The following is a 24,299-nucleotide window of genomic DNA, read 5'->3' on the forward strand; positions in this document are numbered from 1 at the left end:
TAAATTTTTAGGGGGGTGACTGACCTATAGACCTTAATGTTAACCAAGTTCCAGATGATCTAGAATGGTGATATTTAGCATCCGGTTAAGTAATTGGGTGTATGTCAAGGGAAAAATCCGAAACTAGTATTTTTTTAAATATTTTCTTATAATTTTTCAATAAATAGATTCAATTAGGAACATTTACTTATAGCACCTGTAATGAAAGCATAGCAATCAAAGTTAATGATAACTGATTTTTAGGCATAGCGCCTGCCAACAAAATAAGAGCAATGCATTATTTATACATATGTTGCTTTAATTTATGTCACGCGTTAGTAAATATTTTATTTATTTTGTAGACTAACTTCACTATTACTTACGTAAGCCATCTCAAACAACACGATGCTTTCAAGTATATTTTAAGATAAGATATGTCTCCATTTGTTGCTGAAAATGACTCTAATTTATGTCCTGAGAAAGCCTGCCATCATGTGGACTTCAAGGGCTTCACGTAAAAATATAAAAATATAATAAATGGATTAACATCCTTCATTATTATTTATTACTAGCGGACGCGCGCAGCTTCGCTTGCCTATTTAAGGGTGAATTCTAATTACCCATAAAACATGTGTTCAATGAAATATTTTTAAGTCTAAATTTCAATTTTTATAATAATCGGTGGCGTTTTAAATATTTTTCTATATAAACTTTCAACCCCTTATTTGCACCCTTAGGGGGTGAATTCTAGAAAACCATACAACATATGTTTAATTATATACGTTTAAGAGTCTGAATTTCAAATTTTATGAAAATTTATGAATATTTGCACCCCTAAGGGTTCTCTCTAGGGGGGGAATAATAAGAGGGGAAAATTCTAGAAAACGATGAAACACGTGTTCAATTAAATACCTTTAAAAATCTAAATTTCAAATTTTATAAAAATCGGTGCCGATTTAAATTTTTTTCCATAAAAACTTTGAACCGCTATTTCATCTCTTTAAGGTAAAAATTTTTCGAAATCCCTTTTTAGTGGATGTCCAGATTACGAAAGTAAACTTTTGTCCAAATTTAACGTTTCTACCATCAGTGGTTAAGGCTGTGCGTGCGTCTTACCTCAGTCAGTGAGGACAAGTCCTTTTATATATATAGATAATTTAAACATTTTAGTACTTATTATACTAAGAGTATTTGCATAGTCGATTAACGTATTTGATATTAAATACCTGAAGAAATTTTATTAAATTAGTGAATCACTTTTACATTTTTAAATATAAATTATTATAAAAAAGATACATTTAAAAATATAAAAAAACCACTCTTCCGAGGGCGGGACAAGGGTCCAAGCCATCGGTGGCTAGGGCTCCAGAGAGAGGAACCTCCGCACAATACGTGCCATCTCAAGTAATACTGCCTTCTGTATCCGGTTCTTGATCCAACAGCTAAGCGATAGCCTCTTAAGGTGTTGGTCGAGGCTTTTCGCTATTAAACCGTTAACCGAAACCACTATCGGCACAATGATAACAAATAACAAATTATTATTACAATATTTAAGTACTAAGTCCTATAAGGGTTCTGTTTTATTGCTTTCGAGGTACAGAATCCTAAAACAGAAAAAAATACACTAAAAAATAAATATAAATAAAAGCTTTTAAAAAGTAATTATATTGATAGAAATATGTATAAAATTTAATAATAATATACTATCTGTAAGGTCAGTCGTGGCACAGGGGCATAAAGAGTGACTGTAAAACCTGACTGGTTACTGGTTACTAGTTACTGAGTGTTTTAACACTAGGTTCTCTCTGTCTACTCTTCTGTGTGCGGGATACAGAGTGAAGCTGATTTGATTTTTATTTTGAAACATTGTCAGCCTACCATCTATCTTAACAGAAGTAATTATAAAGTAATTATTAACAGTAAAAATTTAAGTAATTGTTAATAAAAAAATAAGAGAAAAAAAGAGAAAATTAAAAAATACTTAAACAAAATAATAAAAAAAAAACAAAATGTGGTGTCGTGGGACACCAGGTAGGAACGAAGTTTGACGAACGACGAGTCCTTCGGCTAATGTAGAATCGACACAAATTGCAAAAAAAGTCGTGCTCAATTTTATGTAGGTTTTCTTGATTTTTCTCTTAAATTTTGCTGATTTGTTTTTATTTAAGTACAAGAAAGTATTTAGAAAATTCAGTATTTTAGGAAATAATAAATTACTTAAAATAAAAAAACATCGTAATTCAAATTATCAACTAAAAAAAGAAAGAGGGAGAAAGAGAAAGGTATTATACATTACTCGTCTGTGTATGCGACTGTCGCGCCTGCGCACGTCTCATTTAACGGTTTTATTCCACGCATTTTTCTTACGGTTTTACTATCACATTTTTTTCAGTTCGGTCACGAAGCGAAATCCCTATCCCTTCCAAGCCTGCCGTAAGGAACTTCGTTCCAATAAATAAATCCCCTTTACGGTGTATCCCACACATAGCGGGGTAGACAGAGGGAACCTAATGTTAAGGCACTCAGTTCCCCTCTTTCCATCAAACTCTGGAGGCATTGCGTGTTGAGTTATTCCAACGAAATAATAAAATTAGAAAAAAATAATAATAAATTTATCAGATTTCTAAACGCAGCATACATTAATCACTTTTTAATCTGACAACTGTCATTTAATCAACAAAATAAAAACTATAGTCGAGATTCATAGATAAATATAATGTAAATTCATATATAATTAAATATCATCTTAAGAGTAATAAAACATAATATTATTGACTATAATAAAAAAAGTAAATACCTAATTATATTAGATACATTTTATTGTACGAAGGCGCTCATATTTTAATGTTTTTTTTGGCCTGGGTTTCATGATTTTACTGGTTTTAGGAATACATGTAAAAACGGCAGAGAACGAAGTCGACCTTGGGATCATATCAATTCAGATTGGTACCGTCAGCACTTAATAAACTTATTGTTTATATTTTTTCCAAGACATGTTGAACAATGAGTCAATCAATAGAATTACTTGTGGGTGAAACAAGAACCTTACACCGAATTGTTCCAATGCCTCCCGATGGGAGCTGTCTCTTCCATGCTTTTGCATATTCTTTGTTTGAGCGTATTGATATACAACAAACTAATAAATTGCGCGAGACTATAGTAGAGTACGTATGTCGTAACTGGAATGATTTAAGTATCTACACTAGCGCTCGAAACGGGAATCCTTACTCTTCTAAAGAAGACATGCTTTGCTTAACTACGTACGGAGCTACTTCCGAGATAAAGGCTGCAGTAGATTTGTACAATATTAAGATAGAAGTGTATTATCACAATGGTGTCCTACTTGGTTTATTCGGCGAAGAGAAATGTCCTATGAAGCGCTTACTCTAAACTATGTTTTAAAAAGAGCAACTCTTGAGTTTCTTGCTATAGTAGCTTCCTATAGGAAAAGTACTTGTAATGGCCAAATTGAATAAAGAATATTTTGATTTTGATAACATTATGAACCTTATAATTTCTGTACAAAAACTAATGATATCCCATCAAAAACATAAATGTAAAAAGAAAGCCAAGTTCTGTAATAAAACGTATGCTTTCAGCGATAAAAGAAGTGAGATGTAAATGTATGCCAAGTTCAATGGTCAGTCCTGAAATTTATTTTTAACAATATAAAATATTTTATAACAACTGAAAATGCCCATTCTTCTTACAACTTGGAGACTTTATTTATGTGTAATATCTGACTTGGCTAGTTTTCATATGAATTTACAATAGAATCTGAATACAATAGAATAGAATTTGAATACATTCATTAATATCGATGTAAATTAATTTGAAAACTAGCCAAGTCAGATATTACACACAAATAAAGTCTCCAAGTTGTAAGAAGAATGGGCATTTTCAGTTGTTATAAAATATTTTATATTGTTAAAAATAAATTTCAGGACTGACCATTGAACTTGGCATACATTTACATCTCACTTCTTTTATCGCTGAAAGCATACGTTTTATTACAGAACTTGGCTTTCTTTTTACATTTATGTTTTTGATGGGATTTTTATTCTACTTCGTAGTCTCGGTAAATTAATACCGGCATATTGACAGTCACGGACCTAAGTCAAGTGAAAGCCAAATATATAAATATATATATACATATTAATAATGAAATTAACTGTTTGTGATGCTTAAAAATTTCCTAACAATCCTGCACGTGTTTAAAATCGCTGCTTTTTGTAGAAGGGCATAAGTATATGGGGGCAAATCTAATGTTTTATGGATTGGTGAAGATTTTTGGGAATGACACCTGTGCTAGAAATAACTACTGGTACTATTGTTACTTTTTTCAATTTCCACATTCTAATGACTTCGTCTTTTAATTCTTCATATTTAGTAAGTTTTTCTGAAAAAGTGTTTTGTATATTATGAGAATTCGGTATTGCAATGTCTATAATTTGTGCAGTTTTATTAATTTTATCTATGAATGTGATGTCCGGTCTATTGTATGGTACAGTTTTATCAGTCAATATAGCTCTATCAAAATATAACCGATAAAATTCGTTTTCCAATACACATTCTGGGATGCATTTGTAATATGGTACTGGTAATGCAGAACTCAGTTTATATTTTATTGATAATTTCTGATGAATTATATGTGTAACTTGATCGTGCCGGTGTTTGTAATCAGTCTGAGCGATTGACATACAAGCACCGGTTATATGTTGTATCGTTTCAGAAGCCCTATTGCATCGTCTACATATATCGGTATTTAAATTGGATTTTTTTATAATATATTTTTGGTAGTTTTTATTATTATTATTATTATTATTAATTAAATAAAAAAAAATTTTTTAGCTTCACAATATATTCCTGCATATAGCAGTATAGTCAGAGGGAACCTAGTGTTAAGATACGTCCTTGCCCATTTTCCGTCCAATTTCTCAGACATAGCGTGTTGAGTAGCGGAAGTCGACTTTGATAAAAAAATGTTTTGGTGTAAATAAAATTAAACTAACCCAATTATACAATTAAAGCAATAGTTATATAAACAAGTAAACATAAATTAGGGCCAAAATTTCTAATTTGTAATAAATTCTTCCTAACTCCTTTCAAAAAACAACAAAAAAAAAATTATTATTAAGTCATTATTATTGTTTCAAAAAAGGGCTTCCAAAACTTCCAAACGTCTACTGAAAAAGTCATCAAAATTAATATCTTTGTTTCGCATCACAATGGCCTGCTACGACGCCTTCGTAGAGCTTCTCACTTAGTCGTTTTGCTGCTATAGACTGACTGTTTTAACAAAAAAAATCTTTGATACAGACTAAATGAAGACTTGTACAGCGAAATTGTAATTACTTTTTAGCTGATTAATGTTTATATTCGTGTTGGAAAGAATAATTACTGAACTCCAGCTTTATCTGCTCTGTGCTCTATTCTTATTATACGAATTCGCTAAAGTTTACTCTTTTGTTGGAACAGAGAAGATATGACGTTATTGAGAAGCTTAAGTAATTAAATATTTGTGAATTATTTGTTTTAAGTCTATGAACTCAAGATATCTAAAAAGTATGTAATTATTACATAGGTACATACTAAAACTATTTACCAAGATTAATTGCATATTTTTAGTATTATATATTTTTGGAACGAGGCAAAGCGTGGCGTTAAGTACCGCCACTCAACACGAATTGCCTCCAGAATTCGATGAAAAGTGCGGAACAGAAATATCTTAATGAGAACGGAGCGTCCTAACATTACCTTCTCAAATTCCCTCTGCTTACCCTGCTATGTGAAACTAAAAATAAACATATATTAAACACATTACCATTCCTCTCCGCCGTAATTGGGTAAAATGTCTAAAATAACGTAAATAAATGCACCAACACTAGCAAACTACATCAAAATACAATTGTACGTAGCGGGTAGGGTTCATTATAGTATTTAACGACCTCTACAAAGTAGTCGGTGCCCAGGAGCTTATGAGCGGTGCCCATAGAATATGTCGTAGAAATTGTTCCAACTTATTTTTTTGTAAGGGAAACAATTTTTATTGTTAGAATTTTTAATTAAATCAACTTATCGTATTCGAGGTAGTAGCGTTGCGACGGTTACGAGTTCGATTCCCCTGGGAATCAATTTCTTTTTATATTTTTGTTTTGTTAAGAAGACAAAGCATGGCGTTGAGTTCCCTTAAATCAAATGTCTCGAAATTTAGTGGGAAATTAGGGAACAGAGTATTATTAACACCCTGTGTTTACCCTGCTGCGGGATACGACGTGAAGCTAAAAAATATTATATTAAGACATACTATTATAGTTAAAATATACATAAATGCTATAAAAGTGCACCTATTTGTAATTTAGAATTTTTAAAGCGCATTAGCTATCTCTACAACGTTCCTTTGTTCTAAGGTACGGCACATAACAGAAGGGTGATAAAGTAAATCATGATAATTAAGCGAATGAATACAGTCATATGGCGCTGTAAATTATGAAAATTATGAATAAATATTTGTTTCGTGTACATTTTATTTTGTATGTTTTAGTAAATATTTCATATTTAAAATTTTATTTTTTGAATTTATACTTCCTTTGGTGGGTAAGGAAAAAATGATGAGAGCTAATTTTCACGTCGTGTCGAAAAACCGACACCATGAAATTACTTACAAACTATGTACACGTGTCTACATCTTAGTTTTTTTAATTATTTACAAAATATTTTTTAATGTTATTTAAATAAAATTTATTTAAGTAGATAGCACATTATCATAATTTTTTCTTTTAATATATTAAAATAAATATTTTTTTTTCTATTATTAGTGACGCTTGCTTTACAACCATAGGATAACGCGGAGAATAAAATTACATACACCGGCTAGAGAGAATCGATTATAGATATTATCTCACTTTTAGCGGAATATATAGTGAAGATTTAGTGTTAAGACACTTCGTTCCCATTTCACCCTCTAAGTAATAGAAAACAATTTTATGAAATATTAAAAGAAAACCACATTTATTATAAGCTTTATTTTATAAGTTAAACCTAATTGGTACGAGGAATGTGAGAATAATATATTTTCATAATAAATATAGCCTACGTAATAATACGAATATATTATGCCTGCCTAATTGAAATTTATCAAAAATGTAATTAAAGGTCGCTATGCCTAACTTAATATGAATATTATTTTTCTATATACGTTTAATATTTAATATAAGAATAATAAGATTTTTACTAAATATTTCTAATATTAATATAATATAAAATTATTTATATATTTTTCATGTTGTGGTGCAGATAAGTGTTTAGATATGGAAATTATAACAAAATACTTTAAGAGTACTTTCCCCAAAGATCCTTATGGATTGTCAGTCTGTAGTCAGTTAATAACTCAGTAACTCAGTAACAACAATCTCTTGAAAACTGGGCAGTACATGGGGAACGGAGTGTATCAACACAAGGTTCCCTCCACCTATTTTGCTATTAAATGCGGGATACAGCGTGAAACAAAATAAAACTTCAGCATAAAAGCACATCGAATCCTCACATTTGTATTTTAACAAGAGCACTAAGACGACGTTATTAATAAAACGTCACTTTTAATGAACTAATTAAACTTAATTGACATTACTGGCGGAACGAAAGGATTACTGGCGCTGTATTAAAGACATTATGTTCTTGTTTAATGTTAGTTAAAATTGTTGTTAAACACTACTTAGAATTTCTATAGTTATTGTTAGTTTTCCTTATACGAGTAATGTATATTGTATACAAATTGACCTTTAGCTTTTATTGAAATGTATTTTAAACTAAGTTCGCATAATAGCGTTAGAGAATTGAGTGAAAAAATATTTTATCATAATTTTTTTTTCTTCAATATCTTAATAGAAGTATCGATTTTTTCCTAAAATAAACTGTATAAATTGATTTGAACGAACTTAGAGAATTATGTAAGCTGAGCATAGATAGATGGCATCGGCACCAATATTTATTCATATTTCATAACTTCTTGTCTAGTTTTCTTCTTTTATGTACATATTTCGTGGTTCAGAGTATAAATAAAATGAAATTATTTTTTAGCTTCACGCTGTAAAGGCACTTCGGAACACTAGGTGTGTTCCAGTAGTGTCATTAATTGAATTGAAAATAGTGCATCATTTAGATGTCTTAAAATAAAAGTTATACGATAGAAAATAGAATAATTACTATACAGTGTTGCTAGTGCTATTTAGCAGTACTTTTTATATGTTAAACTTATAAAATATATAAAGTTAGTGAATGTACTTAATAAAAAAATATTGCATGTAGTGTTGCTAGAGCTGTTTGTAACTAGTGTTAAGACATACTATTCCGCCTATTCTGGAGGAATTGCGTGTTGAGTGGCGAAACTCTAAGCTGCGCTTTTTCTTCAAATGGGAATCAAATCCGTCAGTCATGGAACTGTAAACGTCAAAGGTTTTTAGGTTCGCACGGCCAACGGTCAAAATCTTTTATTTACCTCTATACTTATAAAAAAATGCAGTAGATTGAATTACGTCGTATAGAAACAATGCTAAAAATTAAGATATTAGATAGTTGTCAAAAAAAAATTGAAATACAAATATTTCTATGTATAACTGTATGTTTTAGGTTAAGTTTAACTTTAGCCCATATATAATGTATGGCCAGCTTAACTGTCGCTAAGTTAAACATTTGTTGTTAACGACATAGCAGGACAAAGTTTGTGCCATTATTCCACCATTCGATATGTACTTGAAAGATTAATCTATCGTTAATTACTTTGACTGATATTATTATTATGTAAAATATTAATTCTGCTTTAGGTAGACAAAATAAATCGGCTCACGCTGTATCCCGCACATAGCAAGGTAGGCAGAGGGAACCTACTGTTAAAACACTTCGAAAAAGAATGGCGAAATTCAATTTTAAATAAGTGTCTTTACAATTTTCGTTGTAGTCTAATTGTAGCTAATTTGATCCTTTGTTATAGTTATGATATTGGAAATGCATACTATTTTTAACCAATTTTAAAATTTAAGATGTTATGAATTTAACTGTATATAGCAAAGTAAAAAATAACTACAACAAAAACAAAGAGGCCAGTAGAGGCGCACGGGCACAGCAAAAACTAATAAAATGTACCCATATAGGTACCGAGCAATTCCAAAAATAGCAGCTACCGTTAGTTTACCGTCCGGAAAAATAATATCGTTTGTTTTTGTTTTAATTATGTTTACTTTAAAATAATAACAAAAAAATACTTGCAAGTTTTTGTTTATATTTGTACATTTAGATGAAATTTTGAAATGGATTTTCGTTGTTATTCTCATTTTCTATTTTTGTGCAGCCAAAACGTTAGGTGTCTAAAAATCGTTAGTAAAATTTTAATTATAAAGTTTAACGTTTTTAATTATATATTTTTTTTTAATTATAAAATATTTTTATAAGTATATTATATTAGAAAACAGGTAACGAGACAGCGCTGAGTTCCACCACTCTACAAGCGATATCTCCAATAATCGGCGAAAAGTAGGGCACTGAGTATCTTAATATTAGGTTCCTAGGTCCCCTTTGTCTACCCTGCTAGGTGCAGGACATAGGGTTAAGTGAAAAAATCAATATTAGAAAATTATTGGTTAATATTGTCTTTTAATAACAAGTTCCTTTTATGAAAGTTTACCTACTCAGGACGTTTACTTGTATAAATGATTTTTATAACACATAGAAGCAAGAGCGAGCTTCTACGAAAATGCAGCTGTCGTAGCTTGTGGTACATAACTTTAGAAATTTTGAATATTTTAAGTCGCACTAAAAATTCAGCGATCAGTTCCTCCGTCATAAACTGAGGAGAAATTTGAAAACTTTCTCGTGTTATGTTTCGAGGGCACATTGTCGAGTTTGTAACGGTTATTTACTTGGCTTATAACCTTTTATGTCTTCACACTCCCGGAAATAGCAGGGTAGGTAGAGGGAACCTAGAGTTAAACTTCATTACCCCGGCTCCACCCTATTTTAGAGGCGTTGCGTGTTGAGTTGCGGAACTCAACGCTATGCACTGTCTTGTTCTGGGAACAAGGGAAAAAGGATTCCGTTGGACGGGAATCAAACCAACAACCATTGCCGTTACGTTCAGACGCTGTGCCGTTGCGCTACCATGTTAAAATTGATTTCAATAAATTGCAATACCAAAATTGCTTTATTAATATAAAATGAATATGATTAATTGTAGTATTTATTTAGTTTAAATTTTAATATTGTCAGTTGCCAAACGTTAAAGGACAAATATGGTTATGAATTATGTATGAGCTACGAACGTTTTATTAAAATAAACGGGAACCGAAGACAAAAGATGTTATTTTTTACATTTTTAAAGTTGTATTTTACACTGAGTAAGAAAAATTTTTTTTGAGAAAACTGGTTGGTTAGACGTTTTCCAAGGGAGGCGGGTTCAAATGCCACTTGCCTTAATTTTTTTATACATTTTCGGAAAAGGTCATAATATGTTACTGTAATGTAAAACTTTGTTGTTACTGACTAACTCACAGAAAATACCAAACCGGAACTACGCGGCGTAGAACACTACAATTAGAAAAACAATAGAGCGCATTTTTTTACGGCAAAAACATAAAATGTTTTACGTGTACTTAAATTATATTATACTATTCTTTTTAACATTAAAATTTTACTTTCCCTTGTTCCAGAAACCGATGTAAAGAGAAGAACAAAATGGATTTAAAATATTTCATTTTAATGATAGCCTTCGCAACCGTCGAGATAAACTTGACAGAAAGCCGTCAAAGTGACAAACGACGGTGGAAATCGGAGAAGTCTTACTCCCATTACGTAAATATATGCGACATACAAGACCGAGTCTCTAAAGTACACTGTTACTGTGAAAGTATAAAACTAAAAACTGCCACCAAGGCGGACTGTTGGGTTTTCAATGGGGGCATCGCTGAGGACGACCCTTTCTGGTCCAACTTTTATTCGCAGCCGAAAATAGAGAGACTCACGTTCAACGTGCGAGCTGACGGGGGACTCACGTATATACCAGCGAAAGTTATTGTTAGACTAGATCGATTGCAGTACCTTAATATACAGTATGCCAACATATTTAGTATACCGTCGTTCGCGTTCACGAATTCAACAACCTTGAGAGAGATATCGTTGCCTAAAAATAAAATTGGGAAATTGGAAAAAATGTCGTTTGCCCATTTAGTTATGCTGGCGAACATAAGTCTCGTTGAGAACCAGCTATCAGAGTTGCAAAGGGATGTTTTTTACTATCTACCCAACTTGCAAAGGCTCCACGTGTCCAAGAATACAATTAGCGTATTACACGATGGCTGTTTCAAGCATCTAAATAACTTAATCAAATTGGATCTCAATAGTAATTTGTTGACGGTGGTCATTAGGGAGAACTTCCAGGGTCTGTCAAATCTCATTACGTTGGACATGAGGAACAATAAATTGATGATGATAGGCGATCTGGCCTTCGCGGAACTTTGGAGCCTACAGGAACTGTACTTGGACGGTAACGAAATAGAATTTATATCGGAACGAGGCTTCGGTGGATTGACTCAGCTGAAGAAACTTTCTGTAGCCGATAATCATTTGGTTATGTTGGACGACGGGGTGCTGGACGACGTGCAAAAATTGAATGTTTTGGACTTGAGGAATAATAAATTGGAGACGTTGAAGCAGGAGACGCTGAGAAGTGTCATGGAAAACATGAAGTCGAATTATGCCTTAATTTCTTTGGATGGTGAGTTTTGTAATTATTTATTTAGTTTTTCCAGCCGTCCATAATTTAATAATAAACTCTTATTACTGTCAAAAACAAGTCATTTGAATAGCAGCTTCACGCTTTCTCCCGGAAAGCAGACTAGGGAGAAAAATCCTAGTGTTTCCGTGTGTAGAAATTCCATTTTCCGCTTTTCACGTGGTTCTAAACGTTATATCTTAAGAGTGACGGAACTTAATGCTGCATGTGTTTTGATGGAGGGGGGAAATTAATATAAAATTTATAGTATATATTGCTAAATTAGTATTTTTAGTACCGTTGACCGTAAGTGAATACACTTCTCCATTTATAAAAAAAGTCACAATCGAAAATATCGCGAGTGTTATAATATTTACTTCATTTAAATACACTAGAGACCACAAAACAGTGATTCTGTGGTATTTCAACGTGAACTGATCCCATGGACCACTCAATGAGGGATTAATTAACCATTACCAACCAGTATGATTTATAATTACAACGTGGACTTTGTCATTTCATATTATAAATAATTTAATTTCAAATATGTTATTAGTACTAGATTATTTTATTTGTATTAGTCATATTGTTGCACAGTATAGTATATGTAAATGTAATTGTAGTTATTATAAAAAAAATAGTTTGTCAGTGATGGCTGGTAGTTGTGGGTTCGAACCTCACTAAGGGGAATTAAGTTCCTCCTTTTCGACGCCAGAAGAAAGGAATTTTTTTAATATTTTATATCACGACTGGCCTCATATATATAATGTCTAAAAATTGTATAATAAGTATCTAACTGGTTAATACAGGTTAAATAGAACTTTCAATTTAAATAGACATACCTACAAACAGTCCCGTACCGTAGACAATTTAAATTTACTGCGTAGTAATAAAGCTTAATTAACTCATACTAAAGTTCAACATTTGTTAATTGTTCTCGAGTGTAACTATTCACTGTGAAATTTTCAGTACATCGTATGTGGGTAGAGCCGTCGGGATCAGAAACCTACGCGTTGTTTAGCTATAGTCCTGTTTATCCTTGAAATTTGAATATATTGATTATTTTTTATTAAGGTAAATGTCAAAAAATTAGTTTTGTGTGAAAACAATAGATTTTTTATAATAACTATGCAGATGTTAGTAAATTTGTGGATTTTTTAAAAAATATTTTAATGAACGTGGCTTATAGATGAGGGTTAATGAAGTAAATACGCCTGTTTAAAAATACTATTATTTCAAAGAAATGATAATGGATAATTTTCAAGAAGCGCGGATCGAATCCTACGTTTAAGTTTTTTGCGTTGTCTGAAAATATTTTTCTATGTGTACAAAAATATCTTTCGTGTTAAAAATGTCAATTGATATTCGAATAAAGTGGGACTCATCGTTAAGAGAACACGATACAATCCACTAAAACCCAGCGGAAATCTCTCCACCTAAATGAGACGTCGCAGGAATGTCGAATGAGACACGGGGTAACGCCCACAAATTGCAGGCCCTCTTCACCTTCATGATGTATCATGGGCATTCTTTTAGGACTCCCCTCCTCCATTTCCTCGAGGGTATGGGAAGCAGAAAATGGTCAGGACACCGAACCCTCTTTTCACTCAGCCCTCTAGCTCACAAATTTCAGTGCAAGCAATATATTGTAGTAAATAAATAGCATTAATGATTTATTATAAACTTATAAAGTTTTTTTTTTCATCAATTATTGTAAAATATTTATCTAAAAATGTAATTTATTTAATTGGTTCCATTATTAAAATTGCAGAATATTTGAACGACAAATAAAGTAATCAACGTGTTCGTTAATTCCCAAACGCTAAATTGATGTACAATTCTCATATTAAAATATTAAACTGTCAATTCTGTTTTGTTTAGACATGATAATTATATTAATGCTATAACCATCATGGGGCAGGATAAAATCTGACTCTATAGGTCCTAGTACCTAAATGGTTGCCAGTTCGATCCCCATTTGAGAAAATGATTATTTAATTTTATTGGTCCCATATAAGTTGCGGCGTTGTGTTCCGCGATTTAAATTTAAGTGGAAAATGCAATAATGCTATCTTTTCTCTTCCTACTCTTTAGTGTTGGATAAAGCGAATTGCCTTGTAAACTACCTTTCTGTACGGTCAGCAAGTCGTGAAGCTAATAGTATTTTTTTTCTTTTATTTAATATCTTTTTTCCTTGCTCTGGTAACGAGATAAGCGCGGCGTTAAGTTCAACCTTCACTTGCCCTTCATAACTCGGCAAAAAGTGGAAAAAGGAAGTGTCTTAATTGGAACGGAGTGTCTTAACTGTAGGTTCCCAGGCTCTTTGCTAGGTGCAGAGCGTGAAGCTAAAAATTTAAATCAAAATTAAATCAGAATCCCGCATACAGCAGGGTAGGCAGAGGGAACCTAGTGTTAAAACAATCTGTCCCTCACTTTGATTGATTGGCAGAACTCAACGCCGCGCTATAGCTAAAAAAATAATAAATTTCTAGGCCTATTCCTAATTTTGTACATACAAAGACCTAAATCATAGAACACTCTACCCACGACGTACAAATATATACAACATATTCATACGTCAACTCTTAACTAAAATACAGCCCCGAAATTCGTACACTATAAACCATGCGCTTTAACACACGCAAGTAAAATTTACACCATGGAAGGGTGCAAGCATCTGGTGCACCCATCTAAAGGGTCAAAATTGTCATCATTCAAATACAAATTTGACTCTTACTGTCTAAAACATATGGTTTACAATTCCTTGATGAGATATCAAATCTTTTAACGGTCAAAGCTTGTATAAGTACGAGTATACAGCTAATACATTCATAGCAACAGTCTATAATTCAAGCCTTGATTTATTTTTGTTTGTTCCATTGTGACATTTTAATGGTAGTATATTTCGCGGTCCAGAGATATTATATTTGCCGCAAAATTGTACGTTACTTGCTTTCTGTATGATTTAATAATATTATTGTTTTAATTTATTTGGTGGTAGGTAACCCCTTTTTTATTGTGTACCAGTTTTGCTGGTAATTTTGGATGTAATATGTGTAAATGAACGTAAATTATAAAGATAGCTGAGTTTTTGGATTAAAATAGTAAAGTAGTTCTTTTTCTTGCTCTGGTAAAACGGTAAACGGTGAGCGCTGCGTTGATTTCAGTTCGATTTCAGTGAAATTTACGTTTTAATCATTATTTAAAATTAATGATTCACGCTATACAGTCCGTTTTTATTAATACACTTTCATTCCCCGCTTTCCGCCGAATTCCCGAGGCATTGCGTGTTGAGTGGTGGAAGTAAACGCCGTGCTTTGCCTCCTTACCGAAGAACTTAAATATTTAATATTGTATAGCGGGAATCCACTCTAGAACCTGTCCTATTTGACACCCCTCTAACACCACGACTTACCTCCAAAAATTATAGCATTAGAAAAATATTTAATTATACCAAAAATATATAATCTCATGATATAATATTTCTTTTAACAGGTAACAAGCTAGCATGCGACTGCCGTTTATCGTGGCTGCACAAATTACGTAACGAAACCCGAAGTAGACGCGTCAAAGCGTCTCTTGAGCGGCTCAACTGTATAATGGACACCAAATTAAAAACCAACTTGGGAAATATTAAAATAGAAAATACTGACTTAAAAGGTATTAAGCAAAGTTCAGATAAAATTGATGATGAAGATGATAGTTTTGATGATGTTTATGATGAAATGCAAGATCAGGATAACGGTAATGATGTTTCTAAAAGAGAGTACAGGAGGAAGTTGATGGAAATTCCAGTAGATATGCTGCCTTGTGCTAATAAACTTAGCTATGAAGCTTCTTACTCTCCTCCTACACAGGATGAGGTGAAATATTATAAGACATCTGGCGCTAATTCCTTAGAAAATATTAGTATAAGTTTATTAATTTTGTTAATATTGGTGAAGATTTTGTAGCGTCATTGTAGAATAATTGAAATTTAATACTAAAACCAGCCTTATATCATCATAATCGTTTCTATTAGTGTTTTGTCGTAATTGTTAGTTTTTTTTAGTGTTTAATATTAACTTACCATAAAATTTAGTTACAAATTTTTCATATTATCTTCTTTAAAAATGATTCGCTAATTGATCTCAAATTCAAATAATATAAAACTAGAAAACTTATATTGTAGAGACAAGAGATCTTTTTCTTATTAAATTTATCACCAGCTCATCCATATAATGAACCATTTAGTTATTCCTCCATTTAAATATCATTGTAAATAACATTAACTGTATGAATTAAGATAAATACTAAATACGTTTTTTACTATCATTAAAAGAAGCATTTGCATACAAACGTACAGCAATTTCCTAGAAGCACATTATATTAGGATAAGATCTGCTTTTAAATTATACTCCTGAGAAAACTAAATGTACTTTCAGCTCTAAAATAGAATGCAAGAGGGTATATGAACACAAATATATGAATGTAAGAGATTATTTAAATCTTTAAATTACAATTGTGTGAGTAGTTAGCAGTGTAAGTACAGGGAACCTGGGAACCTGTGTTAAGACACTCCGTTACCATTAAGACACTTCTAATCCCAAACTTCCGCCGAGCTCTGGAGGCATTTTGTTTTTTTTTTACTTATAATTAATATAAAAACTTGTTGATTTTTCCATTTATTTATTTAGTTTTACATAATATATGCATGTTTATAGCATTCCGTGGTTAGCATTTTTCTTTAGACATTTTAGAAGTTTAGAAAATGGTATTATATCAATAATCTATCGTAATACTTAAATTTCACTCAAAATGTACTTTTAATACTTTTATTTCGATAATTATATTTTATAAGATGCTATTGTTTAACTTTATTTTTTAATATGTAAAGGTATCAAATTAATTTGTTCAAGTACAAACAATTCTATGAATAATTAAATTCATCATAAATTACACAAAAAAATAATTTTGTCGTTATTTCTATAAAACATTTTTCAAAGATTTCTTGATGGTAATATAATGTTAGAAAGAGGCATCGATTCTTTTACATTTTAAAATCAAATTTAATCAGTTTCACGCTATATCCCGCACACAGCGGGGCAAGTACAAGGAACATAGTGTTAAGACACTCAGTTCTCCATCTTTAAATTTTATTACGTTGAAATTTAAATAAACGTATTGATTCAGTCTATTTTAATTAGTAAGTCTATCACTTAGTAGATTACTAGCAAAGATACGTTCAAGTAACCTTTTCAGTGGACGTGAAAGCATGTAATTTTCCTGTATTAGTTAGTTTAGTAGAGAATTTAGTTATATTTAATTTCAAGTTTATTAAGAGCCATAAATTTAAACTTATTAAAAAATGTAACAAGGAGGAGAGTTCGAATTAAATAAGTTGTTTGTTTTTGAGAAAACATATAAAAAGACTTGTAAATTAGATCTTCGAGCGGTGCAGGTTCGAGTCCCAGTACGCTATTTTTTTTCTGGCATACTATACTATTTCTGTCGTGGAATAAAATATTAAACATTATTTCTTTACATTAAAATGGACCAAATAATCTAAACTGGGTCTTTTATAAAGATTACATGGAAAGCAGAGTGACTCGTTCCTATGGGATAAAATATAAAAAATATAGTTATTTTTATTTGATTTTATTATTATTTGTTATTTTAATAAATATTTTCATGTTAAATAAATAACATTGTGTTTTAATTTTAAGACAAATTTTAAGTTTATTTTTCAGATTATATATAATTAGCTTTTTTTATAAATACCAAAGATTATTTTAAGCCATATCACCCTAATATACTTAAGTATCAGAATGTAAATATATCATAGATTAGATATTTTATTCATTTAATATAAGAACTGTGTGAGAATAAATTGATACTTTTTCTTTTATTCTTTTCTTTCATATCCCAATATTTTACTTATTTATAACTTACAGAAAAATGTCTAATTTATTGAATCTTAAGCTACTGTATATTATAAAGCTAAGCTACTGGTAGAGACAAGATACATAAATATATTTTTGTGGGGTATTTTTTGGCATTATTTTGGCAGTTAAGGGTCCGTTAATTTTTAATAAAAATTATTTTTTAACAAAAAGAAAAACCGACTTCTAACAACGAACTAAAAAGTGAAAAATAATTTTACAAAGATTTTATAATTTTGAAGTCAAGAAAGAGTCATCAAAATCGGTTGGTGCAACATTGAGTTGTTCGGCTATTTGTCGCGCACATACCTAATGCAAATTTAAGACTTATGTGATTTTCTCATGGATACCATTGTCAGACATGGACCAAAAAAAATGCGACCATTCGAGAAGCTATACCTTACAAATAAAATCATTATCAAAATCGGTTCACCCATTTAAAAGTTATGAGGTAACAAACATTAAAAAAAAAAATTTAAAAAAAAAATACAGTCGAATTGATAACCTCCTTTTCTTACAGAAGTCGGTTAAAAACACAATTTCATTAGTAAATTTATTTATAAATTGTTTTAAACAAAAATCTAGTTGCTTGTCATCGATATTTCTATTTCCACAGTTCCATATTGTAAAGAAATCTGTACAAGTAGGTATTTATTTAGTACTCAAAGAACGGTGTAATCTACACACGTATATTTCTACATAATAAAAAAAAAGTGAAATATCACTGCCACTTCTCTAATACTCAAAACACTCATTAAATAAGAAGGTACCAATTAATCATCAACCATTAAACAACGATTCGTACAAAAACAACGAACATCTTGATTTTCTATAGAGTTATTTTCTGTTGTAATAACAATAATAGGCTTGTTTGTGTTTACTTTGGAAGGTGCCGGCTAAATTTGTTTACAAGTCTATTGCGCTTGATATCTGAAATGTAAATTGGGGGGATGTTTTAACATAATTGGCAAAGGTCAATATGATTTATGCATGGGTTAGCGATGAGAAATTAATCGTAGAAATGAAGGTAGAGGGATAAGGGGGAGGACGGAAGGTTGGTTCATGTCCATCCCAGAAATTATACTAATAAAAACGTAGCCTTAAAGAATAAAAAAAAATTGACATGAGCATATCAGTTCAAAGCCGTAATCCAGGAATCCAGGTCCAATCCAGAAAATATATGTGCATACGCCCATGATCGTATATGGAAAGAGGTTATTTCTATTTGAAAAGTATATAGAAATTGAAAAAAAAGATGAAATTGTAGCGTATAATGTATGGTAAGTATATATTATATTAATGATTTTCTTGTGAATCTGGCATACTTTTTATCTAGATACAATAAAAACATAATAAATACTTTATCAGCAATTTGCTGCCAGCAACCAAGCGTCAGAAATGTAAGAAGTTGCCAACTTCGCGTTAAATTGAGCATGAAATTAAATGAAAAATTTATACCAACTTTAGCAAACAAATGTACTGTATAATTGTAGAATAGTTTTTTACGCGATAGGAAAAATATTTGTTGGTAAGCTGGATGGTATTGGGTTCGATACTTATAGGGAATGATAACATTTATACTTTTAGGAAAATGTTAACAAATTTGAAAGCAGTGGAGTTTGAACCCATTCCTGTTGAAAACCGTTCAAGCACTCTGACTCTCACCACTCGGCATACGTGGTCATTTACAATAAATTAATTTAATATTTATTTTCTAACAAAACAAACCAATCTATAATTTTAATTAATTATTAGGGCCACAATTAGAATTTCAAATTTGTAATTACAATTTGCAGTCAACATTTACTTATTCCAGACCGAAACAGATGTTGTTGTATAATTGTTTTCATAAAAACCGGAAATTAAATTCCATTCTGTAACCAATTTCTTCGTGGATTTTGTTAGAATAACATATTAAATTATTGTATGAACATTAAATTGGATACTCGTACTATTTGAACATTAAATAATAGAAGGGATTATATGTATTTAAATTTTAAATTTCATATTCCTAATTTTTTTGTTATGTTCATCATCATCATCATCGTCATCAGCCTGTCCTCGTCCACTGTTGGATATAGGCCTCTCCAATGGCACCCAACTTTATTATGTTGCGTAATATTAATTGATAAACATCTTAAATATATTTTTTTTAATAATTACGAACTGAACTAGCTAAGTAAAGCATGTCAGATTTCTGATCAGTCTGGATTTTCTATATAGTATCCATTTTATAACACACTTTGTCTCCTTAATGAGGCGTTGCAACCTGCAAGGCGATACTGCTTGAAGCAACGTTTAATCATTTTTGTCGGAATATTTTAAAATATTAAACTTATTGATTAACAAGTTTTAAATAATTATAAGTTTAGGCCTAGTGTTAATACACTATCTTGTCGATCACTAATCATCACCTAAACGGTACGCTCGTTTGCCTTGTCTGTTGCTTGAAATAAATATAAATACTTAATAAACTATTTAAATTATAAGTATAACAGTGACTATAGATAAAAATACAGATAATGAAACAACCAACCAATGTCCTAAATACACTTAAATAATATCAAATTAAAAAGAAGCGGGCGAAGCCGCGCGGGGCCTACTAGTTAAAAATAAATTAAAGAAATATTTCCTCAAACAGTCCTTCCCTAGTGTTGTATTATTATATTATGACGTATAATAAACGATTGTCATATAAATAAGCGGCATTACGCCCCACAGTGACAACTCGCATGCGATAATGTAACGACGTGCTGCGAATATTGCATGGAAATATGCATTTAAGGGTACTCGTACATTCTCTTTTGGTTTTTCGAAGATATGATGAAAATTCTAGAGGCCATCATGGCTCAGCCAGGGTCTGACTGACAACGCTATGACTATGGTTGTCGGTACTATTCTGGGTCTAAAGAATAAATTGTTTACATCTCTTTATTGTGAAGCCAGGTCTCAAATAATTTGATCCCTATACTTAAAGAGAGTAGGATCGTGTGTGGTTGGTGGGATCTCCTGCTCTGGTAAGGCTAAACCTGATATGTATTTCCATCAATCAGCGGATAATGTTTTGAATTCTGAAGGAAAAAAGGGAAAAGATTGTTTTGACACTAGTTGTTCTGACACTCTACCTATACGTATAAGGGGTGGAACGGAAAAAAATATATTATCAATTTTGGTTACATTGGGTTGACAAATATCTAAATATAGAGTAGAGAACGGAGTGACCTAACTCTCAATTATATCCAGCTGTATATAAGAAAATAAAATATATATAAAACAAAAAAATATAACCTCCCCTTAAAAATCTCACAAAGAACCACGGCTATTAGTTTCGCTAGATTATCCAAGGGGGAGGGAGCGACAGTTGGTAAACACATTAAGAAAGCGCAGGTATTAAAAGATTTCTTACTATATATATGTATCAATTTGTCACTTCTAAAATACAAATTACTCGACATCATAAATCTTCCTTAGGGGGCAATTTGAGTATTAATTAATATCTAAAGTGTCTAACGCATTTGTTTCTTTTAAATTTGAGAAACTTATTGTAATTAAACATTTCGTATGATTAAATGAGTCTTCCGAGTATTGATTTAATTGTAGTTTATTTTAATTGATGTCTCTATGTGTTGTTGATTTGTTATTTTAGCAGACTACTTTAAAGACTAGCGGACGCGCGCAGCTTTGCTTGCTTATTTAGGGATGAGTTCTGATAAACCACGAAACATGTATTCAATGAAATATTTTTAAGAGTCTAAATTTAACATTTTATAAAAATCGGTGGCGATTAAAGATTTTTCCATACAAACTTTCAACCCCTTATTTGCACCCTTAGGGGGGGGAGGGGGGAGAATTCTAAAAAACCATGAAACATGTATTCAATGAAATACTTTTAAGAGTCTGAATTTCAAATTTCATTAAAATCGGTGCCTATTTAATTTTTTTTCTATACAAACTTTCGACCCCTATTTCACCCCTTTAGGGCTAAAATTTTTCAAAATCCCTTCCTAGTGGATGTCCAGAATACGAAAGTAAACATCTGTCCAAATTTCACGTTTCTACCATCAGCGGTTTCGGCTGTGCGCGCGTCTTACCTCAGTCAGAGAGGACAAGTCCTTTTATATATATAGATTAATAATGTACTTTACCAAAACGTAAATAATTCCCCCAAGCAGAAATCGAACCCACTACAATCTGATGCTGTTTCACTGCACCAAGACGGCTCCAACGAAAATAAAACATTTACCCTTCAATACAAGGAATAGTTGGAGCATAAGATTTCAAACTAGATGAAAAGATAAATGCAGTACAAAACGAGCTTAACTTGATACGGGAGTTTAAGGTAGCATCAATTTAAGTTTAGGACCGATGGAAGGTCAGATAAAGGTTTTATTAACACTAACTTTGTCTCTTGTTACTGTTGCACAGTGTAATGTGGATAAAAGGTGCGAAATATTTCATTTTATAAGTTTTTTGTACATGTGACAACCTCTGAATTAAAGTTATCTGAGCCAAAATATTGCCATTTTGTGGGATCAATATAGAATCTTCGAAATGGTCTTTATATCGACAATTTTAAAATATAAACAAACATTTTAATTAAGCCAAGCATCTGATTTATATTTAATTTTTATTTGTACTTATTTTATCACAATACTCAATTAATAATACAACAATTATTTTAAAAGCTTTTTCATTATTCAAAGCTCTTTTTTATATTAATATACGATGATTAAACAGCTTTTAGTAACAATTTTCAATTAATTTTGTAATTTTACCCTCAGTTTAAAAAGAACTTGATTGTTTAGGTTAGAAAACTTAAAATCTGGTGTTTGTTATTCGTGCAGTAATCTCGGTTAAACCGTTCTCGTTGCTTCCTTACACTCTTCAAGGAACCTGTATGGCAAATATATACCTTTTTTAGGTTCACACAGTATTCCGCATAAAGCAGAGGGAACCTTGTGTTAAGACACTAACTTCCCCACTTTCACTTAATAATATTCACTTAATCTAACGACTCATTACGCTGAGCGAATATTTATATTGACTATACAATTTACTTTCAAAACAAAAGAGCTTTGGAACTTCGTATATTATGTGAAACTGAATGGAAACTGGACAATACCATGATGAATTACATATTATAATTGACTACCGTAGAAAATATTACTCTGGGTCATATAAAAACAATCTATAATAAATGTTTTTTTTTTAAATAAAAAAAAAAACAGCTTCACGCTGTATCCCGCACACAGCAGGGTAAGCAGAGAGAGCCTAGTGCTAAAATAGTCCGCTTTCCATTTTCCACTGAATTGTCAGGCATTGCGTATTGAGTGGCGTAACTCAACGCCACGCTTTCGCCTCGACACCAAAGGAAAGAAATTTAGTGTGAATATGCTACACTATCATCAAGACTGACTTTACAATCTACCATTTTTTAACAGTGTGCGAAAGGCGAAGGTAATATAGTAGGAACTAATTAACTATTATAGTACACTATAATGGTATTAAACTAACAATCAGACAAAGAGAATCCCGTCAAAGCCTAGAAGTCGATTGATTTTGATCATTTGGGAATAGTAATAGCTAATTGATTTGTATCAGAACAATTGAATTCTGTTTAAGATGATTGTCTATCCAATATATAGGAGGGTAGATAGAGGGAACCTGGGAGTCTAGTGTTAAAACACTCCGTTTCCATTAAGAAATTTCCGGTTCGAAGTTCTGGAGGTACTGTGTATTATGTACAAACAAATAAACTATTCAGTATTACAATGTTAGAACAGATAATTAAAAATAACATGAAGATAAAAGGCGAAGCTCGTCGTGTCGCAGGAGCAGAAGCGTAGCGCGACGGGTAGTGGATTCCATTCTCATTCGAGAAAATGAAATATTTAATATTTCCATTTTTTCGATCTCGCGTCGACACCAAGCGAAGAAAAATTTGGCCAAAAATGAGTAACAGAGTTTCTTAACAGTAGGTTCCCTTTGGATACCCCGCTATATGTGGGATACATCGTGAACCTAAAGAAAATGACATAAAATATGCAAAAAAAAATAACATAAAAGATAGATTTCTCAAAGCCTCTACATTAAATCTACTCTATATTTGAAAAGCTGGCCGTAATCTTAGAAGTTTGAAGATGACATCCTTATGGTGAAATCAAATTAGGGTGCCGAGTTGGCCTGTCATATGTGAATTATCTTAAATCGCGGCAAACATTTGCTGTTTCAATTTACGGAAACGAATTTACTTTGTACAGACGTACATACGAACGCACGTATTATTATTTTTGTACGTATTCGTATACATTTGGTTAGTTAGTTGATTGAAGTTTGATTTTGATAATTTTATTTCTCATATTTGTATTATATTTTGATTTTAACTGCATTGTTATGGGAAACAATAAAAAATGAATTTTTCAATTTATTAAAACGCGACGGTTATGGATTCGTGTCCCACTCTAGAAAATGAAATATTTATTTTATAGCTTTGGTTTCGCGGCTTTGAGTTCCGCCACTCAATGCGGAATGCCTCCAGAATTTGGCGGAAAGTGAGAAACGGAGTGCTTTAACACTAGGTTTCCTCTTTCCTGTGTACGGGATACAGTGTGAATCTGATTTTTTTTTAATAACAAATT

At 31.6% G+C, this 24,299-nt stretch overlaps 1 protein-coding gene across 1 annotated transcript in view; it reads left to right on the top strand.

The window, feature by feature from the left end:
* Positions 1–17,622, top strand: part of LOC146530673 (uncharacterized) — a 36,112-nt gene extending 18,490 nt beyond the window's left edge. Inside the window, exons 2-3 of the mRNA XM_085198913.1 lie at positions 10,680–11,743; positions 15,236–17,622. Of these exons, the coding sequence (XP_085055039.1) occupies positions 10,705–11,743; positions 15,236–15,693 (1,497 nt within the window). The 5' untranslated portion in view covers positions 10,680–10,704 and the 3' untranslated portion in view covers positions 15,694–17,622. The remainder of the gene's footprint in view (positions 1–10,679; positions 11,744–15,235) is intronic.
* The last annotated feature ends 6,677 nt before the right edge of the window (positions 17,623–24,299 follow it).

The sequence above is a fragment of the Heliconius melpomene genome, chromosome 16 (assembly GCF_056956725.1).
Source record: "Heliconius melpomene rosina isolate 202511_hmr_F chromosome 16, ASM5695672v1, whole genome shotgun sequence".
Lineage (NCBI taxonomy): Eukaryota > Metazoa > Arthropoda > Insecta > Lepidoptera > Nymphalidae > Heliconius > Heliconius melpomene.